The 20618-nt window shown below is 37.8% G+C and overlaps 6 protein-coding genes across 7 annotated transcripts; 4 read left to right on the forward strand and 2 right to left on the reverse strand.

Moving 5' to 3' along the window:
- The first annotated feature begins 538 nt into the window (after positions 1 to 538).
- LOC105961417 (heat shock 70 kDa protein) lies at positions 539 to 3077 on the forward strand. Its single transcript, XM_012985644.2, has one exon. It carries the CDS (start codon positions 875 to 877, stop codon positions 2195 to 2197), a length of 1323 nt encoding a protein of 440 aa, XP_012841098.2. The 5' UTR covers positions 539 to 874; the 3' UTR covers positions 2198 to 3077.
- Positions 2361 to 2858, forward strand: LOC148766757 (heat shock 70 kDa protein-like). Its single transcript, XM_088825520.1, has one exon. The coding sequence runs from the start codon at positions 2361 to 2363 to the stop codon at positions 2856 to 2858; it is 498 nt and encodes a 165-aa protein (XP_088681646.1).
- A 940-nt stretch (positions 3078 to 4017) lies between the features above and the next one.
- On the forward strand, positions 4018 to 9539 carry EIFISO4G1 (MIF4G domain-containing protein / MA3 domain-containing protein). The gene is made up of 9 exons (XM_088825816.1): positions 4018 to 4540; positions 5432 to 5503; positions 5932 to 6027; positions 6251 to 6475; positions 6692 to 6783; positions 7062 to 7149; positions 7290 to 7640; positions 7823 to 8065; positions 8171 to 9539. Exons 1-9 carry the CDS (start codon positions 4370 to 4372, stop codon positions 9173 to 9175), a joined length of 2343 nt encoding a protein of 780 aa, XP_088681942.1. The 5' UTR covers positions 4018 to 4369; the 3' UTR covers positions 9176 to 9539.
- Positions 9540 to 13526: 3987 nt separating this feature from the next.
- LOC105961420 (PMP3 family protein At4g30650) lies at positions 13527 to 14105 on the reverse strand. Its single transcript, XM_012985649.2, has 2 exons — positions 13943 to 14105; positions 13527 to 13850 (listed from the first exon to the last, which is right to left on the reverse strand). The coding sequence occupies exons 1-2, from the start codon at positions 14030 to 14032 to the stop codon at positions 13719 to 13721; spliced, it is 222 nt and encodes a 73-aa protein (XP_012841103.2). The 5' UTR covers positions 14033 to 14105; the 3' UTR covers positions 13527 to 13718.
- A 1240-nt stretch (positions 14106 to 15345) lies between these two features.
- Positions 15346 to 16955, forward strand: LOC105961422 (uncharacterized). 2 transcript variants are annotated; one of them, XM_012985651.2, is made up of 3 exons: positions 15346 to 15579; positions 15848 to 16233; positions 16514 to 16955. In XM_012985651.2, exons 1-3 carry the CDS (start codon positions 15486 to 15488, stop codon positions 16616 to 16618), a joined length of 585 nt encoding a protein of 194 aa, XP_012841105.1. In that variant the 5' UTR covers positions 15346 to 15485; the 3' UTR covers positions 16619 to 16955. The 2 variants fall into 2 exon arrangements, with proteins under 2 accessions (XP_012841105.1, XP_012841106.1); XM_012985652.2 differs by having other exon boundaries at positions 15349 to 15579; positions 15854 to 16233.
- Positions 16923 to 19788, reverse strand: LOC105961421 (ribosomal RNA small subunit methyltransferase G). The gene is made up of 4 exons (XM_012985650.2): positions 18673 to 19788; positions 18040 to 18110; positions 17430 to 17772; positions 16923 to 17341 (listed from the first exon to the last, which is right to left on the reverse strand). The coding sequence occupies exons 1-4, from the start codon at positions 18814 to 18816 to the stop codon at positions 17162 to 17164; spliced, it is 738 nt and encodes a 245-aa protein (XP_012841104.2). The 5' UTR covers positions 18817 to 19788; the 3' UTR covers positions 16923 to 17161.
- Between the last annotated feature and the right edge of the window lie 830 nt (positions 19789 to 20618).

Here is a 20618-nt window from a genome sequence, read left to right on the forward strand (position 1 = left end):
ATCTTTAAATATTTAATTTTGGTGTTAAAGAAAGTAATTAAAATAAAAAGAAAAAATATTAAAAATATTATGAATTAAATTAAAGGTAAATTACAGTCAACCCGAGGTATTACAGTCACCCCGATGTATGGTCCAATTACGAAAAAACTCTTCATATTTGGATAATTAAAATTAACCATCAACTATGAATCTTCTTACACGTTCCGTCCACCTTTATAGTGTCAAATTCAATATAATCTTCTAGATTCCGTTACTTTGTACTTGTTTTGTGAAAAAATGCATTTTTGATAAACCACAATCAATATATACATGCCAGAAAAAACTTCCTATGATCATCTTGCATGATTTTTTTCGTAATTTGACCGGTATCTTGTTTGATAATTTACCCGTAATTCTATGGTGTAATTATTCTTTTGGAGAAAGCTGAATCCCAGCCAAACATAGCCCTTCCACCCAAGAGACACGTGTAACGACATCGTTTCAGCAATTCGACACTCAGACAACCCCCACGTCACCGTTTCCAACTCACCACCGCCTAATTCCTGAGATAAACCTCGCCGTCCACCGCCGCAACAATTATTTTTTTCTCCCGAAACTACCCCCAAACACCATTCACATCTCCTCCGCAAATCCCCAAATTCCCGAAGGACTATCTAGTAAATTAACCACCTTCTCTCCCGAATTCTCCAGTACATTCATGCATCAAACCCTAGGTAGAATCTTCTCGAATCACACTCCATTTACATATACATAAACTCCCTCCCCCAATTTTCCATTCATCGAACAAAAATCAATCGAAATTTTCAAAAATCAAAAATAAAAATCCAGTCTTTTTTTCCCAACTGTAATTTCCGAAGCTTCGATTTGATCAACAATGGCGACGACGAAAGAGAGCAACAAGGCGATCGGCATAGACCTCGGCACAACCTACAGCTGCGTCGGCGTCTGGCTAAACGACCGCGTGGAGATCATACCAAATGACCAGGGCAACAGAACCACCCCTTCTTACGTAGCTTTCACCGACACCGAGCGTCTAATCGGCGACGCCGCCAAAAACCAGGTGGCGATGAACCCCCACAACACCGTCTTCGACGCCAAGCGCCTCATCGGCCGCCGCGTAAGCGATCCCTCCGTCCAGAGCGACATGAAGCTCTGGCCGTTCAAGGTCATCCCCGGCCCCGCCGACAAGCCGATGATCGGCGTCACCTACAAAGGCGAGCAGAAGCAGTTCTCCGCCGAGGAGATCTCTTCAATGGTCCTCACGAAGATGAGGGAAACCGCCGAATCGTTTCTAGGTTACCAGATCAAAAACGCCGTCGTAACGGTTCCCGCGTATTTTAACGACTCTCAGCGACAAGCAACGAAAGATGCCGGAGCAATCGCCGGCCTTAACGTACTCCGTATCATCAACGAGCCCACCGCTGCTGCAATTGCTTACGGCCTGGATAAGAAAAGCTCCCGATCCGGCGAGCAGAACATCCTCGTCTTCGATTTAGGTGGCGGCACTTTCGATGTTTCCTTACTCACCATAGAAGAAGGCATCTTCGAAGTGAAAGCCACCGCCGGTGATACTCACCTCGGCGGCGAAGACTTCGACAACCGCCTGGTCAACCACTTCGTCTCCGAATTCCGGCGGAAGAACAAAAAGGATATTAGTGGAAACGCCAGAGCTTTAAGGAGACTCCGAACCGCCTGCGAAAGAGCCAAGAGAACCCTCTCCTCCACCACGCAAACGACAATCGAAGTCGATTCGTTATTCGAAGGGATCGATTTCTACGCCACCATAACCAGGGCGAGATTCGAAGAGCTTTGTATGGACATGTTCATGAGGTGTATGGAGCCGGTCGAAAAGTGCTTACGAGACGCGAAAATCGATAAATCCTCGGTCCATGAGGTGGTTCTTGTCGGCGGCTCCACCCGAATTCCGAAAGTCCAGCAGCTGCTGCAAGACTTCTTCAATGGCAAAGAGCTTTGCAAGAGCATAAACCCCGACGAGGCGGTGGCTTACGGGGCGGCAGTCCAGGCAGCAATCCTCACCGGAGAAGGGGACGAGAAAGTTCAAGATTTGTTACTACTCGACGTCACTCCCGTTATCTCTAGGCCTCGAAACTGCGGGTGGTGTGATGACGGTCTTAATCCCGAGAAACACGACAATCCCGACGAAGAAAGAGCAGATCTTTTCGACTTATTCGGATAATCAACCGGGTGTTTTAATCCAAGTTTACGAAGGCGAAAGGGCGAGGACTAGAGATAATAATTTACTCGGAAAATTCGAGCTGACGGGGATTCCGCCTGCTCCGAGGGGGGTCCCGCAAGTGAACGTGACGTTCGATATAGATGCGAATGGAATCTTGAACGTCATGGCTGAGGATAAAACGGCCGGAGTCAAGAACAAGATTACGATCACTAATGACAAGGGGCGGTTGAGTAAAGACGATATCGAGAAAATGGTGAGAGATGCGGAGAGGTACAAGGCGGAGGACGAGGAGGTGAAGAGGAAAGTGGAGGCGAAGAACGCGTTGGAGAATTACGCGTACAACATGAGGAATACGGTGAGGGACGAGAAGTTTGCCGGAAAGTTGGATGCCGGCGACAAGGCGAGGATCGAGAAGGTGGTGGAGGAGTGTGTGGAGTGGCTGGAGAAGAATCAGCTGGCTGAGGTGGATGAGCTTGAGGATAGGTTGAAGGAGTTGGAGGGGATTTGTAATCCCATTATTTCTAAGATGTATCAGAGTGGAAGCGAAGGTGGTGCTCCGATGGATGATGATGTGGCGGGCGGTGGCGGTGGCGGTGGAAGCTCCGGTGGTGGGGCGAGCACCGGCGGTAGGGCGGGGCCGAAGATTGAGGAGGTTGATTAGATTTTGGTTCTTAGGGAGTTTTTTAAAGAGTGTTTGGTGTGTTTTTTTTGTGTGTTTTGATTTTGAGTTGGTTTTGTATTTTCCTTTTTGGTTTTTGCTGGTTGTGTAAATACTAAATAGTGGTGATATGTAGTAGGTGTTGGATTAGGATTAATGTAATAAAGTATGATTAATTACTAATTATTCGTATTATTCTATGTTAAGTATGATTTTTGGCTATTTTGGTAATTATTTGCTAATTAAAATGAATAAAATATTATTTATTTAAAGAAAAAGGATTACACTTGTCAATTTATGTTTGAAATAAAATTTGTAACATGATGTGCATTTTGAAAATATATTATTGTAATACTATTCAAATAATGTAACAATATATTATTAATTATGTCATTGACAATTAAAAAGATTTTCTTGAAATATTAACATAATGAAATAATAAAAGTTAATAATACCTTAGTGAAGTGGATGAATTATGTCAATCCATAATGAAATCTGAAATTGATTTAATGGCCTATAATTGCAAAATAGGACACCGCAAGGGTGAAATTGTCAAATTGTTACCAAAGTTCATTGAGTGCCAAAAAGGGCAAAAATATCAATTCCCTCACCAAAGTTTCATTCTAGTGTTTTTCTTTTGGCTAAATTGCACTTTAACCCTTATATAATTTGAGTTTTGTGCATATGACCCCTTATACTTTCAATATAAACACATAACTCTATGCAACAGACATGATCCCCTTTGTACTTTTAATATAAGCACATAACGCCCTATAGTATTTCACTTGATAAATAATCATGCTAAAAAAATCTTTAGTGGCTCAAAATTACAAAATTCGAGCATCGCCACACCGAAAGGGCAAAAATGTCAAATTGTCACCAAAGTTTGTTGAGCGTCATGTGCACAAAGTTCAAACCACAGGAGGTGAAGTGTATATACCCTTTTTCGATTTAAAATGTGTTTCAATAGCACAAAATAATTTTTAAATTGAAATTCTATAAATAATTCTAAATACACATATATACTGCATTAATCTTTAAAAACATATTTTCGACCTAGAATGCAATAGAGTTTAAAAATAATATTGGGTGGAGATATTTTATCCAACAAATCCAAACCCCAAAAAAGCCAATAAAGGGCAAGTTTTAATAAAGTCATATTACCAAAAAGCCCCTCAAAAAATCCAACTCACCCCCACCCCACCCCCACCACCAAATAAGGGTTTTAAACTCTCTCTCTCTCTCTCTCTCCACTTTCGATTACATAAACATACCCTCCCCTTTTCCACCACTTCTTCTTCTTCTCCCTGTAGAGAGAGGAAACCAAAATTATCTCTCTCTAAAATCTCTAATCCTCTTCCCCTATCTATCTTCTTCTGAACTATAAAGATTTCTTTTTTTTATTCGTAGGAATAAAAATCTATATACAAGCATTGCTTATATATAGATCAATTGTTTCGCCGAGATAGAATTTGTGGTGATTGGATTCAAAGAGATTATTGTTTTTGCGAGTTATGCAGGCTGATCAGACGTTTTTGAGCTTGAGACCAGGTGGCGGCACTCGTGGCGGAAGCAGAGTATTCGGCCCCCGCTTCGGTTCGTTGTCGGCGGCCGCCGCCAATTCCGATCTCCCGCTCCTCCGTCCCCATGGCGATTCCGCAGCTTCCTCGCTACCTTCCTTCAAGGTTGCTTCCTCTTGCAATTCTTTTTCAGATCTAGGTTTTCATAATTTATTGTGATTTTTTAGGAAATATTTTTTTCCCCCCGATTGGATGGGTCTGAATCAGAAAGCTACTTACTTTTGTATGCGTTTATGTATATTCTAGTTATATCTAATTTCATCAGATTCTCTGTTAGTCTAGTTATAATAAGCACCAATCACTGTTTTTTTTTTTTTTTTTTTTTTTTTTTTAAATTTAAAAAGTTCAGATATGGATTATAGAGTCGTGATAAGAAGTTTACTATGTTTTTGGGAATTTCCCCTTTTGTCAACTAAAGATAGCTAATTGATGCTTGTATATATATGTTCATATGTCTAGAATTGAGCTTCTGGTAGATATAGTATACTGTATTTTCTTCCTTTTTATGTCTTTGAGTCGCCTACTGGAGCGTCGGATTATGTTTCATGCTTTTAATTTGTACAATAACTGTGGAGTATCTAAAAGTCGGTATTTCATGGAACAGTTGATGAAATTATTCTGTTAGATAATGAGGTTTAGGCTTGCTGCCTATGAAAGTGGTACTATTGCTTTCATCTATAATAATTATTAATTTGGGCCTCGTTCTACCTTGCTCCATTTTCTGTGTCTAAGTATATGATGATTGAATAAGAATGCAATCACCTCTTACTTTTTGCATCTTGCCGATACTTGTAGCCATCTTAGCTATCGTAGGAATTAATATCATATATATGGTAATTCATTCTTGTAGTGACCGATTTCGGTTACTTGTCATTCATGGAAACCTTACGATATGATGTTATATATCTTGCATTTTGTGATTATTGGTCTGCTGGAAACCTGATTTTTGCTTTCTTAAGACAAGTGTTCACTCTATTTTTTTTTAAATTGTAATAGACCGGAGAGTCTCGATTTGAGGGCCATGAGCGGATCCGTTTTACTAAAGACATGCTCCTTCAGCTAAGGGAGGTAAGGCTTCTTCTCGGTCTACGTGTGTACAAGAATGGATATTGTTGTCACTTTATGTTACTTTCTATAATATCTAGTTCATTTCTGGGATTTGACATCACAAGAACATCTTTAAAAGGAATTAGCTTTATTCATTTCAGTTTCATGACATCTAACGTTGCTTTTCAATGACATTTTTCATTGCTGTTACAGTCTCTCCATTATTTCATTCTTACCCGCTACTTAGTAGGGATAATTCCTGTATTTTTTAATTCCTGTCATGATTTAATGCCTCTGCGATAGCTTGTCTCAATTGCTCAAATTGGATGTTCTTTTGTCCTCATTTGGAACTGATTATGTTCATATCATCTTGTGGATTGCTGTTGCCGCCAAATGCTGGTTTTGATGCTGTTTCTAAAATCTGCCAATTTTGTATATTCTCTTTGTAGGTGGCCATCATCTCAGAGGATATTCTAAGAGTCAAACAAGAAGTTGAAGCCGAGTTTTTTGGTGTAGATCCAAGTTGGGGTCGTGGAGAAACCAATGTAAGTTTCTATTCTGCATTTATTAATCTCTTCACTTCTTGTTATCGAAATGAATCACAACTAAAGCTTGACTCTTTAGTTCGGTATCTCTTTGTGGTCCATTGAACTTGTTGAAGCCAGTTACTTTTCATTCGTTCCCTTGGTGTTTTTATTTCTTTATTTCTTTTCATTATTCATATTTACCTCGATATATTTATTAAATGTCTTTTTTTTATATATGTAGCTCCCTAGTCAGGCTCAGACTCGTTATTCTGAGCCGGACAATCGTGACTGGCGTAATCGTTCTGCACAATTACCTGCCCCTGTGGAGGAGAGATCCTGGGAGACAATAAAAGATCGAGACTTCATTGGCAGGTTTGACCCTAGGCAACAAGATGGTAACCAATACAATAAGCAAGATCAGATGAATTCGCAGTTTGCTAGATCACAATTTTCTTCAAACCAAGGGGTAATTTACTTCTGTTAGATAAATTGTTACAATACGTTTACAAGAATAACTAGAGCAGTTGCCACATTTTCTTGGATCCTTGAATCGTGTTTTAAGAATTTTTTGCGAGCAAATCTCTTAAGATATCTTCCCCTGTTCCTCTTCCCTCATCTGCGATATCCTGTTTGATACCTTTTCTAACAATATTGAGTATTTCCTGTGTTGCTGATGAAACAGGTTGCACCGACTCTAATCAAGGCTGAGGTACCATGGTCTGCTCGAAGGGGAACTCTTTCTGAGGAAGACCGTGTGTTGAAAACAGTGAAGGGGTAATCTATTTTATATCTACTACATTTAATGCACACATGTATCTCAGTTATGCTGGAATTTTCCTTTTTCTAGGAAGTGGGCTAATTTCGGAGTTCATATCCTTCTTAACAATTAAGCATTATGTATGCCATGTTATGACTTGCCCCTTTGTTGTTTAGTTCCTCAAAATATTTTGCTGTACAGACAGAAAATTAAAAATAGTAGAAAGAGGTGATTTTTTAAATGAGTAGCTGCGAACCTTATCGTGTTAAATTGATACTTATCGCTTTTCCTGCAGAATATTGAACAAGCTGACTCCTGAGAAATTCGACCTTCTCAAGGGTCAATTGATAGACTCTGGGATAACCACAGCTAATATTTTGAAGGTACTATAGTCTTCATACTTTAAAGTGAATACAGAATTTTAGGTGTTCTATTCCTTCATTTATCCTTCTATCTGCACTTACTGCATAGTTATTTGTGCTCCTGTTTAAAAACTTATTATGTTTCCTTTTTCTCTGAATAGGAAGTCATCACCTTGATATTTGACAAGGCCGTGTTGGAACCAACGTTTTGCCCCATGTATGCGTTGCTGTGCTCAGATCTGAATCTAAAGCTTCCTGCATTCCCATCAGACGAGCCGGGTGTTAAAGAAATTACATTTAAGCGAGCTCTTTTGAACATCTGCCAGGAAGCATTTGAAGGTGCTGACAAGTTGAGGGAAGAGGTCAGGCAGATGACTTCTCCCGAGCAAGAATCGGAGAGGAGAGATAAAGAGAGGCTAGTCAAACTCCGCACACTTGGTAACATCCGTCTAATTGGAGAACTTCTAAAGCAGAGGATGGTTCCTGAGAAGATTGTTCATCACATTGCTCAGGTTCCCCCCCCCCCCCCCCCCCCCCCCCCCCCCCCCCCCCCCCCCCCCCTCTCTCTCTCTCTCTCTCTATATATATATATATATATATATATATATATATATATATATATATATATATATATATTTTTTGATTCTGTCTATCGTTGCAACATGGCCTAATAGCGGGGGTTTTTGTCAAGCAGGAACTATTGGGAAATGACCCCAAGATTTGTCCGGCAGAGGAAAATGTCGAGGCTGTGTGCCAATTCTTCAACACTATCGGGAAACAGCTTGACGAGAACCAAAAATCAAAGCGTATTAATGACGTGTATTTCGACCGTTTGAAGGAACTGGCAGCAAACCCTCAGCTGGCCGCACGTCTAAGGTTTATGGTTCGCAATGTCCTTGATCTGCGCACCAACAATTGGGTTCCAAGACGGGAAGAGGTAAACCCCCCCACACCCCCTCCCGCGAGATCTCCTTATTACAGGCTCTCAATACTGAAACATATTTTCAAAATTATATCTTACGTTGTTTATATCTTTTACCAGGTGAAAGCCAAAACCATTTCTGAGATCCACACCGAAGCCGAGAAAAACATGGGGTTACGTCCAGGTGCAACTGCTGGCATGAGAAATAATCGAGCCGTTCCTTCTGGTGGGGCCCAAGGGAGTATAAGCCCTAGTGGATACATTAATCGGCCAGGTGCAGGCGGCATGATGCCTGGTATGCCTGGAATAAGGAAGATGCCTGGTATGCCTGGAATAGACGACGGCAATTGGGAACTTCCTAAGTCTCGATCCACGCCAAGGGGTGCTGACAGTGCTGCTTCTTTAACACGTGTTGCTCAGCCTCCACTTCTGAACCAGCGTTTGCTGCCTCAAGGCACTGGCGGTTTCATTAGCGGGAAAACCAGTGCCTTCTTTCAGGGTAGCGGTGCACCTCCACCTGCTCCTGCAACTCAAGTACCTCCTCCAACAGTATCATCTACAGTGGTGCCGGCTGTCGACAAACCATTGGCTGCCCCCCCTGCTACAAAACCTACCACCGATGTGCTGAAAAGAAAGACAGTTTCACTTTTGGAGGAGTATTTCAGCGTCAGGCTTTTGGATGAAGCGTTGCAGTGCGTTGAAGAATTGAAGTCCCCTGCTTATCACCCAGAATTTGTGAAAGAGGCCCTTTTGCTAGGGTTCGAGAAAGGCTCGTCTTTTGTGGAGCCAATTGCGAAACTGCTGGAGTATTTGTTCAGCAAGAATGTTCTAAGTGCAGATGATGTCAAGACGGGCTTTCTCCTATACGCAGAATTACTGGAAGATCTCGCCATTGATTTACCAAAAGCACCGTCGAATTTCGGTGAGATTATCGGTAAACTTGTGCTGGCTCGAGGGTTGATCGACTTCAATGCTGTGAAGGAGATTCTGTCGAAGATCGATGATGGCTATTTCAAGAAAGCAGTATTCACTTCTGCAATGAAGACTGTTGGATCCGAGACAGGTGGCAAGGAGATAATGGATGCACAGGCCTCTGGTATTGCAGCATGCGAGAGCCTCTTTTAGGGCGAAACTGTAACCTCGGACGGAAAATGTGCTCTTACCCAATTACGCCTATAAATTATGCAATTCGATATTTGGTAGGTTGTGTATTTTTATTGAGGTCATACTAGAGTGTTAAGTTAGAGTGAGACGAGAAATTAGAGTGTAAAAGATTTTGGCTTCTCGACCGGTGGCTCTAATCGGAGTTGCTGTGGTTTGCTCGAGGATGAAGGATCCCCTTTTTTAGGGGATCCATTTGTTTTTGTATTTGATTAGTTTTTTATTTTTATTTTTATTTTTATTTTTGTTGACTTGTTAAATTTGTGAACTTATAATGCGACTGTGCACAATTTTTAAATGAGGATGTGATGGTTATATATTTCGTGTACATTATGTCTTGATAATTAGGATATTCTATTCCTAGTGTAGTGTAAGGAGTTATATAATAAAGACAAAAATAATTCAAAAAATATTATCATGTGTCAATTTAGTAATGTATGAATTATCGGGTAAATAACGGTGCATTGAGGGAAGGTTAAATTACGAAAACTCTCTTATGTTTGGGTAATTACAACCACCCTCCTCAACTATGAATCTTTTTACACGCCCATTCTTATGGTGTCAAATTCAACATAATCTTTTAGATTCCGTGGAATGTTTTCTAGATTGTACTCGTTTTGTGCAAAAAACACAGTTTCTGATGCACCACAATATGATAGTTACAAGTCAAGAGACACATCTTATGATTATCTTGTTTCAAAATGTGAAGATCAAATGAGATAAAATGGGTAGAAACTGGAGAATATTCCACTAAATTTGACACCGTAAAGAAGATTCATAGTTGGTGACCATAATTTATCCTACTAATTTATATTTTCTTATGATGTATGCCATCCAACCACAACCACATTGCTTGTAGAATGTAGTCATTATATGCATCTGCATACTTATATTCATCTTCGAATCACAGTCAATTGTTTGTATCCTATATATATATATATATATATATATATATATATATATATATATATATATATATATATATATATATATATATATATAACTGTTCTCTTCAACTAGATCTCCTCTTTCACAACAACATTAAAACAAAAAAAAAATGAAGTACCTACAATCTCTTATGATCATAGCACTTTTGTCATTGTCCCTATTTTCTCATCCAATATCAGCTAATTACGACCGCAATTCGAATGAGTTAAGTTTGCAACAAGGACGAAGACGACAACTCTTACACGTCAGCAACTCTGATCAGAAACAAGTACATGTCCAGATTAAAAAAAGGGGTGTCTCGGTAAGCGTCGGAGTGTCTGCAGCAGTCGGCTTGAAATCTTCGATGTTTCAAGTTTATTCTCTACTAATACTCGGTTTCTCCGTTTTCTTTGCTCTCTTCTTGCTCTAGACTTTCACCGGAGTTCTTGATTTTGAGCACTTTTGTTGTGCGCGTGTTGCGTTGTAATGAAGTGCATGTTGATCAAGTTTGTTGAAACCTGTGTATGAATTTCATTAGACTTGTTTGTATTTTAGTGCTAGTCTTTGTGGTCTTCCTTGTCAAATTGAGATCTTATTTCCCTAGTCAAATAAATGTGTAAGAAGCTACATGCAATATATCTTAATTCTCTTACAATTTTGGTTATATATATATATATATATATATATATATATATATATATATATATATATATATATATATATATATATATATATATATTTGTTCTTTAAGACCTCGTTTGGTTGGGGAGATTACTTATTATTAATTAATTAAATAATTAGACTTTGTTCGATGTTTGGCATCCCAAATAGTTGGTCCGGTCCACAAAGACACTACCGAACCATCACTCGTCCCTACCACGTGTTGTTCAGCCGCCACTACCGAACCATCGTTCGCTGCCTCAAGGCACCGGCGGTTTCATTAGCGGCAAAACCGTACCCGTGCCTTCTCGCAGGGTAGCGGTGCACCACCTGCACCGCTGCAGCTCAAGTACCTCCTCCGATATAGCAGTACCATCTACAGCGGCGCCAGCTGTCGACAAACCATTGGCTGCTCCTCCTGCTTTCCATTTTCTTGATTTTGGTATTAATTAATGTTGGTCGTGTAGAAATAATTGCTCCCCCGCGTCAAATTCGGATTATTCAATTCCTACTCTAATTAATAATAATAATAATGTGACAGCTCAAATAATATATGCCATTCAACCACCGAATATTTGTATTCATATATATATATGCTTTGACATATTCACGATATATCAACTATATATATATATTTGCTCTCTTCAACTATTCTCTTACACACAACAACACAAAAATAAAAATGAAGTACCTACAATCTCTTATGATCATAGCACTTTTATCACTGTTCCTATTTACTCTTCCAATCACAGCGAATTACGACAGCAATTCTTCGAAAGAATTGAGTTTGCAACAAGGAAGAAGACAACAACAACGCTTACACGTCAGCCATTCGGATCATAAACAAGTGCATGTCCAGATTAAGAGAAGGGGTGGCTCGAAAGGGGGCGGATCGTCGGCGGTTGCCTTGAAATCTTCCATGTTCCAAGTTTATTCTCTTCTCGGTTTCTCCGTTTTCTTTGCTCTCTTCTTTCTCTAGACTTTCACCCTATCGGAGTTCTTGATTTTTGAGCAAGTTTGTTTGGTGCCTTCGTGCACGTGTTTGTGTGTTTGACTGTGCTGTAATGACCATTTGTAAGGCCGATTTTAATTATTGTTTTTTCTTTACGTCAAGATTTTCGAACTCGTTTCGATTATCTGTTGTAAGAAATTAGCGTTTGATCAAGCTTGTTTGAATCTTGTGCTTGTGTTTCATTATTGGAGAGCTAATTAGGAGTTTGATTGATTTCAATATTATATATGTAACAAGTCTTGGGAGACTTGGGTTTAGACTTAATTGTTTGTATCTTTGTGCTAGTCTTTGTCAAATTGAGATATTAATTCCCTAGTCAAATGTGAATTTTTTCAACTTTGTTTGTGGTTGTCTTCATATTATATCATTTGTAGGGTTAATTACACAATAATTGATTTCTTTACAAAAACATATCCCTCAAAGTTGTCCCCATGTTGTGAGTGTATCTTTTCTTGATTTGAACACTTGTCATGAATGTAATGAAGATATGTATTTGTAATTCAGAAAATTCACAAAAATATCAATGAATAAGTCAAACTTCATAAATAATTTAGGGTAAATAGCACTTGACCCCCTGCAGTTTGAATTTTATGCACATGACCCCTTGTACTTTAAATATAAACAAATGGCGCCCCTGTAGTTTGAACTTCGTACATATGACCCCTTGTATTTAAAATATAAGAACATAACCCATCTATGATATTCTACTTTGTATTCCACAAGGGAGTTATGTGTTTATATTAAAATAAAAGGGGTCATGTGCTATATTGAAAGTATCAGGGGCTCATGTGCACAAAGTTCAAAGTAAAAGAAGATAAGTGTTATTTACCCAATAATTCTTTCAAGTCATTCCCAACTACCACCATTTTTGCTAATAGTAGTTGTGTACTTTGAATTCTCATGACTATCATCCAACTACCACACTTCCTTATACTCCGACATCTCATATTCTTATTTTCTTATCCTAATTTCATTATTTCCCAATCCAATTTTTTTATTCTTTTTTTGGAAATTAAAAAAGTAAATGAAGTAACTAAAACCTCTTATGCTAATAGCATCAATCTTCACTAATTCCGACAGCATATCGATCGAATTTCCGACCAAGAACACTCGGAAACTAGCAAGTATTCAGATCAAGAAAACGGGCGTTCGAACAATTCCAGGTGGCGGTCGTGCAAGAACAACATCTTCCGCAAATGGCTTCAAATTATCTATGTTTCAAGCTTATTATCCTCTCCTCATTTTCTTTTTTTCTATATAACACTTAATCAGGTATTTTATGTATTGCCCATATTATCTTCAAACATTAAGTTGTCCTAATATTTGATTTCTCAATAACTATTGGGATCGAAATAACAACGAACCGGTTTCCTTTTTATTATTATTATTTTCAACCAAAGCTTAGTTACAGCCAAGATCTATCTCAAATCGGGAAATTCTATGCTACACCCGATTATTAACACCAGGTGACTCTTAATCGTAGATCTACACATAATCACACACATTCACATATTTATGTGTGCTTAGTAACGGTGAACAAATACCCGATGTAGCATCTAACTAAACTCCCCCTCAAAATCCAAGATATTGCATTTACTATATATATATATATATATATAAAAAGAAAAATGCTGAGTTTTTTATTTTTTATTTTTTGATGGGAAGAAAAATGCAGAGTTAAAACATAAGAGTGCAAGAACAATGAAAAGAATGAGCTGAATCAAACAAAAGAAACAACTTCTCAATTAAACCAACATCATCAAGTCATCAAGTACAACAACAACAACAACAAATTATGAAATCAAAGTAGCAGATCTTTCAGACAATAGATCGAACACTTGGAGAGCAATCAACACACAGAAAACAACAACAAAAAAACAACAACGAGGAAATTAGGAAGAATTAGTATTAGGCAACCTCGTAGTAATCTCCACTGTTGCGGTATTTATCGCGATCGATGAACAGAATTGCGTACAGCGCGTAAATTATCCCGGGAACGTATCCGAGTATAGTCAGAATCAAGCAGATTAAGAACTCCGTCTGCAAATTAAAAAAAAAAAAAAAAATTAAAAAATTCGCAGAGCGAAAAATGAAATGAAGCTGGAGAATTGTAAAAAAAACAGAGAGCTTACAGTGCAGCATCCATGGCGGAGGCAGACGCCGAGAGGAGGGAGGAGGATTGCGAGTACAACCTCGCAGAAAATCGCCAATCTCGACGGCATCTTTTTTTTCCCTGATTTAGATTCTGAAAATATCTCTGCTTCGTGTGAGAAGAAAAAGTGGGGGATTTGACTTGGATATTATAGAGGTGTCGGCTCAACTTTTTTAATTGTAAAAAGGTCCTTGCATTTATGATTAATTCTGTTTTTTTCACTCCAAATTGATATTTCTAAATTACTAAATTATTATTCAATTGTGACATGTCGGTCATACATTATTGCATACAACATTGGATCCCAAACTAGAAGAGTAAGATTCGTATACCCTACAAAACGTCGTCGTATTTATGATTAATTGTCCACGAGTACTTGGATGTTATAGCGGTGTGCAATCAACTTCTTAATTGCACAAACGTCCTCGTATTTATGATTAATTCTATTTTGCACCCTTTAGAAAAAATTAATAGATTTTTTTTGCTTCAAATTGATATTTCTATAGTTCATGACTTCATGACAGTAATTTAGTCTTTTTAATTTGTTTTTTTTTATAAATATATATTAAGATGCAAAATATGAAATCAAAATTTTGTTTCGCGACTCTTTACATAATTTTAAAGGTATGATGTGAGTCATGCAAGAGATATTCTAATGGTTGAAGCAAGTGAGCACGACGTGTCAGTTGACCGAGATTTGAATACTCTTAGCAACGATTAGTTTGCAAGCTATTCTACGACTTGCTCAGTATACCTATACGATTTTGGCATACAAAAAATATAAAATGTGGAGGAAAATTGAAAGATTCATATACACTAGAAAAATACAAATTTATGTACACTTGTGGAATTAAGAAACATAAACTAACTAGTCCACTAAATTCTATAAGAACCCTAATGACGTGCTTAGCACTATCTCTTCGCCCCACAAACTTGCCATCTACATCAGATTAGTTAATTAATCTCATTATTGTTACTACTATCCATGATTCTAACAACAATGTTTTTGAACTTTGAATGCATCAATATATTAATAAAAAAAAATATTTTGACCAAATTACACATCTAACAAGTGACAAAAATTGTGACAAAAAAAAATTAAAAAAAATACAACTGATAAAATTGAGCCAATCAGTAGGACCGACAATTGGGTCATGTGAGCCCAGTTTGAGTCGGCTCAAGTATACATACCATCGGCCTAATTATTATAAGCTCAAGTTTGACTTGTTTATTTTATCGAGTTTTGGATTTATATCGAACTTCAGTAAAATGACTCAAACTCGGCCCAGCTAATTAGAAAGTAGACTAGGCTAAAATATAATCGGGCCGAGCCATTGGACTTCGCTTAATCCCGGCCCAATTGCCGATCCTACCAATCAGCACAAACTTTATCCTGCGCGCTCCACACGATTATTAAGCGCTTCAAAACCCTAATGATTCAAATTTTGAAATTCCCAATTTTCCAGCACTTCAACTTTCGATAGAATCCGCATTTGTTCGCCGGAATATTGAACAATTAAAACATGGACTTCAATTCTCAGGGGATTAATCAACTATATCCACCGCGGATTCCTCCGCCCTCGAATTACGACCCGTTTTCCGATCGTTGCCGTCGAGGTCCGTACTCCTACGTCGTTTAATTTAGTTATTTTCGATTTTCCGGTAATAAATCTAGTCAATATGTTTTGTCGTCAGCTGAAAATAGATGGGATTAATCGGCATTGCGTTTTTTAGTTGTTCAATCGTATGGAATTTGCGTTGTTTAAATGTATCAAGATCAGATTTTTTTTTCTTCTGGTTTTACTGCATAGATTTCTTGTTGATCTCCTAATTTTATGTAAAAAAAAAAAAAAAAAAAAAAAAATTGTTTCATCTTGCTATATAGGACCAGATTTAGGGCACAACCAGCAGCATAACTTCTACAGAGACCACCAATTTAATCCACGAAATATGCGAGATGCAGCCGAAATCGAAATCGAGCTCGAAAAGGAAAGAATCCGAGAGGAGATGATCATGCACGAAATCAGAAAAAGGCTTTACTTCGAAGACGAGGCAAAGAGGAACCAACTGATGGAGAGAGAATCGGCTCTTCCAAGGTGGGGCCCGTATTTCTCGTCTCCGAAAATGGACTTCAAATCGCAAACAAGTATTCCATTAGCTCACGGGAGGTCTTTAGAGGAAAGAATTGCAATTTCATTGGAGGAGAAAATAAGGCTGAATGGAAGGTTCCATAGAGGTAGTGCTGGTCGGAGAATTTCGAAGCCTTTCAATGTAAGTATTTGTTGCTAATTACTCGACTTTGAAATTAAATTAATTACCATGTGGAAATGATATATTGTTTCGATTTGTTTCGTTGATCTGTAGCACATTGGAAGGAGATTTGATATTCTAACTTGTGTTTCTTGATTTAAATTTCTTAAACTTTTACTTTTGAGTTGCCTTCCAACTAAGATCTCACAATTTTATTAAATATTAGGTTTGTTAGTTTCTGAGAGGGGTTTTTTGGTCTTTTCACTATTTATAATGTGTCGATAATGTTCGATTATTGTAGCCCGAACGTGGTGAGAGTATGACGGGATTGAAGAGGAAGGCACCTGGAGTTGAATTTCTACCAAATCATTTCTTGAAGAAGAAAGCTAAGGAGGAGTGGGAATAAAGATCAATCAGAATCAGTTCGAGTCGACAAATAAAAAAAAAAGTCTGATCGAAAGAATTATAAAGCAGAGATTTTAGTGTGAGATGCGCAATTCCGCATCTTTTCTCAGAATGCTTTGGATGACCATGAAAAGGCGAAGAAACTCATTGATATAATTGCAATTCCGATGACTCGATTCCCTGTAAATTTTGCTTCAAATTTTGTGTTCTGGTTCAAAATGTTTCATTATTCAAAATTGCCAATGATTATCTTGGTAATGTTTTATTACCATTGTAAAAGTTGAAGTTATTTGAAAATCGAAATGTATCTACAATACAAATAACTTGTTATAACAAAATTGCTTCTGTCTTTACATCTTCTACAAGCGACAGAAGTTAGCAAACTTTACGCCGAAAGCTCGAAAAAAAAAATAGTTACGTTATGTTCATGACTTATTACAGCCGTTTGATGGTTTCTAACACATAAGTTTGTATACAACTAATTGAAAAAAAAATATTATATATAAGAACACTAGATACTCTACATACGAAAGTTGTTAGGGCTTCAAACTCTCAATGCAACAGGATCCTGCCACGAAATTTTCCTCTTCCCAACACGAGACGAAGGCACTACTTCACCGCCATTTCTACATATCGAAAGCATTAAATCATTCTGCACCTCTTCGTTTGTGCTTCTCGTTTTCTTCACTGCTTCAACATTACTCTGGAAATCCTCATCTCCCGTCTAGTAAATGTGAAACATAATTAGAACAAATACAGCAAATTAAAACGAGAAAAAAAGTAAGTATGTAAAAAACATTTTAACTATTTACCGAGATTTCGTTCAAGTCGAAAATAGGAGCTCGGCTGGGAAAAGACGCTTCTTTACCGCATCCACTGTTATAACTATCCTGGTTCAGATCGAAAGCTACAACGGAATTCCTCAAAGATGTATCAAGAACTGGTTTTGTTTTCTTAGTCGAAGTTTCTCCTCTACTAGTAACACGTTTCCTCTTAGGTTTAGGCTCGGGAACTTGGGATAGTCTAGTATGGCCCACTTCTTTTCTGTTCACTGTTTGCTTAATCGATTTCGGTCGTTGCACATTTTTTTCCTTTTCTGACGAATTGATCATATTCCTCGATTCCACAAAGTGCTGATATCTTCTTCGTAAAAACCTGTGTTTTATAACGACAAGATTAGGGTTACATCAATCACGGCAGACCCTAACAGAAGCTTTGTGCATAAAGATTCGTTTTTTTTCTTCATTTAAGCAGATTATATTGAAGCAATTAGGGTTCGAGAAATCAATAATCGGCCACAATAGTGAACCATTCGTACATACGTTGATAAAAGGGTAACATAATTTTTCATTATTATTCCATCACAATATACGAGCAATAAAGCAATATACTTTTAAATTAAGGCATAAAACTTATGCGTACCGAACTTCAGCAGCAAGCATCATCTTCCTCTGTTTTCCTGCCTCCAATTTACTTTTCATACCATTAACTTCCTGTAAGAAGGTTTAACTGTAAGTTAGTCCCACAATTAAAAAAAAATAATAATAACCCCGGCTCCTATTAAACTAACTTTCGGAGCATCAAAAGATTCCGAAGTTCCGGAAATTTCAACATTACATGTAACTTTTATTTAGCCAAATAAGGTTAACACTTAACAGGCATCAAGACATTTCAAAATCGATTTAGATTAAACATTACAAGGAACGATGTGAAAAATCGGTACTTGTACCGACATCAACATCGCCATACTTCGATTAATACTAAAGCTTTTCAATTAATAAATAGATCTAATACAAGACACTACTGCCAAGAGTTCAAATTCACAAACGGAATCATAATCAAGAACCTTCAAAAAGGATGAAAAATTAGGGCAAATCACACAGTGAAGAGTTCAAGTAGACAAACAGCAGAATCATAATCAAGAACATCAAAAAGGATAAAAAATTAGGGCAAAAAATAAAAATCACACAGCAAAGATCCAACCAGGAAACAAAACGATAAAATCAAGTCTCAGATCTCATAAATAACCAAAAAAAAAAAACAAAAAGAAAGGACCTTTTGCAACTCTTGATATTCTTGCATAAGAGTCTGATGTTTCAGCCTGGCCCTCGAATCCTCGTACATACCACCACCACCGCCGCCGCCGTAAGACGGCGGCGCTGAATCCAAAACCACCGCCTTATTCCTCCTCTTCGACATAATACCACAACCCTAATACAAACCCCACAAAAAAGTTGCGATCTTGAAACAGATCGAGCGGCAGAAATTTCTATGGAGAGAAGCAAGAATAATGAAAATTAGGGTAAAAGATAAGAAATAGGAGACAGAGAGATGGGCAAGCAATAAAGAAAGGTGGGTTTGTTATTTGTATGTAGAGAGATAGAGAGAAGATATAATAGGGGAGGGAGATAGAGAGAGAGAGGGCAGTAAAATAGAGAGAGAAAATAGAGAGAGAGAGAGAGAGAGGGTGGGGGGGAAGGTTCTTTCTTTTCTTTCTTTCTTTTCTTTGTTTCCCTGTGGGAAGAAAACTCTGACCAAGACAAAGGGCCGAAAAAGCCCACATAATTCGGGCAACCAAAAAAACAAACGTAGTTGTTTGTTTGATGATGAAGGGCAGTTGTGGCACAAAAGCCATATCTGCTTTTTTTTTTCTGTGTGTGATGTTTGTAATGTGAAGAGCCACCTCTCACTTTCTCTCTCTACACATTCACACACACTAATTTATTTATTCTCTCTCTCTCTTTGCTGTCTTTCTGAGTGTGTATGTGTAAGAATAAAGACGTAGATACATATATAATATGATGTATAGACATTATAGGTGGAGTGGTGGACAGAGGAAAGCTGGACTCTTGGATTCTTGAATCTTTGATAAGTTTTTATTTCTAGAGAGAGAAAGTATGAGGGATAAAAAAAAATATAAAGTAGAGAGAGAGTTTTCTGAATTTGAAGTTGTTGGTAGAGTAGCTTGTTTTTAGGGACTGGGTCTTCTTCTGAAGGCTGCCTGCCTGCTTTGATGGTGATGCCCCTCCCTCCTCTTTCTCTCTCCTCTCTCTCTCTTAATGGTACGGGACCCGTGATGTGGAATTACGATTATACCCTCCTTGGCGTCTTCACTGTTTCTTTTGATTGGAACCCAAAGTCAAGATCCACCAGCTTTGCCCCATTTTACCTGCAATAATAAAACAAAATAATGAAAACATTTGACACGAATATCCACATTTTTTTTTTCTCCCAGGCATTACTTCTTGTTCCCCATGGTTGAGGGGTAGTTTCGTAATTTTGCGTGTCTGGTGAATGGGTATGTATGTCCATGTACATGATTAATACTCGAGATCTATATGGAAATTAAATTTCAAGAATCCCAAAAAACTTTCAAACAAATTAAAAGATTTTTTTAAGGAGTCTTAGGATATAAGTCTCTCGTAACAAATCTTATTAGAACTAAATGACAGTCTAATTAAAATTTGCTTCACAAAATTTATTCCAAAAATGCTCCTCTACTCACAAATTCGAAATTACATCAGATTGTAAATATTCTATGATGTACGTATTATTTAACATTTTTAATTTGCATCTAGCATTTTTGTTATATTATTTGTTACGTGAACTACTTATATTTTTTGTTTTTTTTCATTATTAAGAATCAATTTTTTTCCAACATAATATTGAAAATTATGATTTTTTTTAATTTTTTTTCCGATCGTAGTCATCTGCAAACACCAGTAGTTTCGTTTTTATAATACATCAGATTTTTAAAAAGTACTATTCCGAACTATATCATTCACCAACTCCAGCCGCCGCCAAACCCTAACTTCTAACATATTCCATCCACCGTTAAATCATAGCCGCCAACAAATTTCAGCCGCCGCCAAACCCTACCTGCAAAAACCTAGTCGTCCACCAACCCTAGCCGCCGACAAAATTAAACCCTAGCCATTGACAAAATTAAACCCTAGCCGCCATAACCGTCAACCAAATTAAACCCTAGCCGTCAACCAAAT

This window comes from Erythranthe guttata, chromosome 11 (assembly GCF_056151865.1).
Source record: "Erythranthe guttata isolate IM_541 chromosome 11, IM_541, whole genome shotgun sequence".
Classification (NCBI taxonomy): Eukaryota; Viridiplantae; Streptophyta; class Magnoliopsida; order Lamiales; family Phrymaceae; genus Erythranthe; species Erythranthe guttata.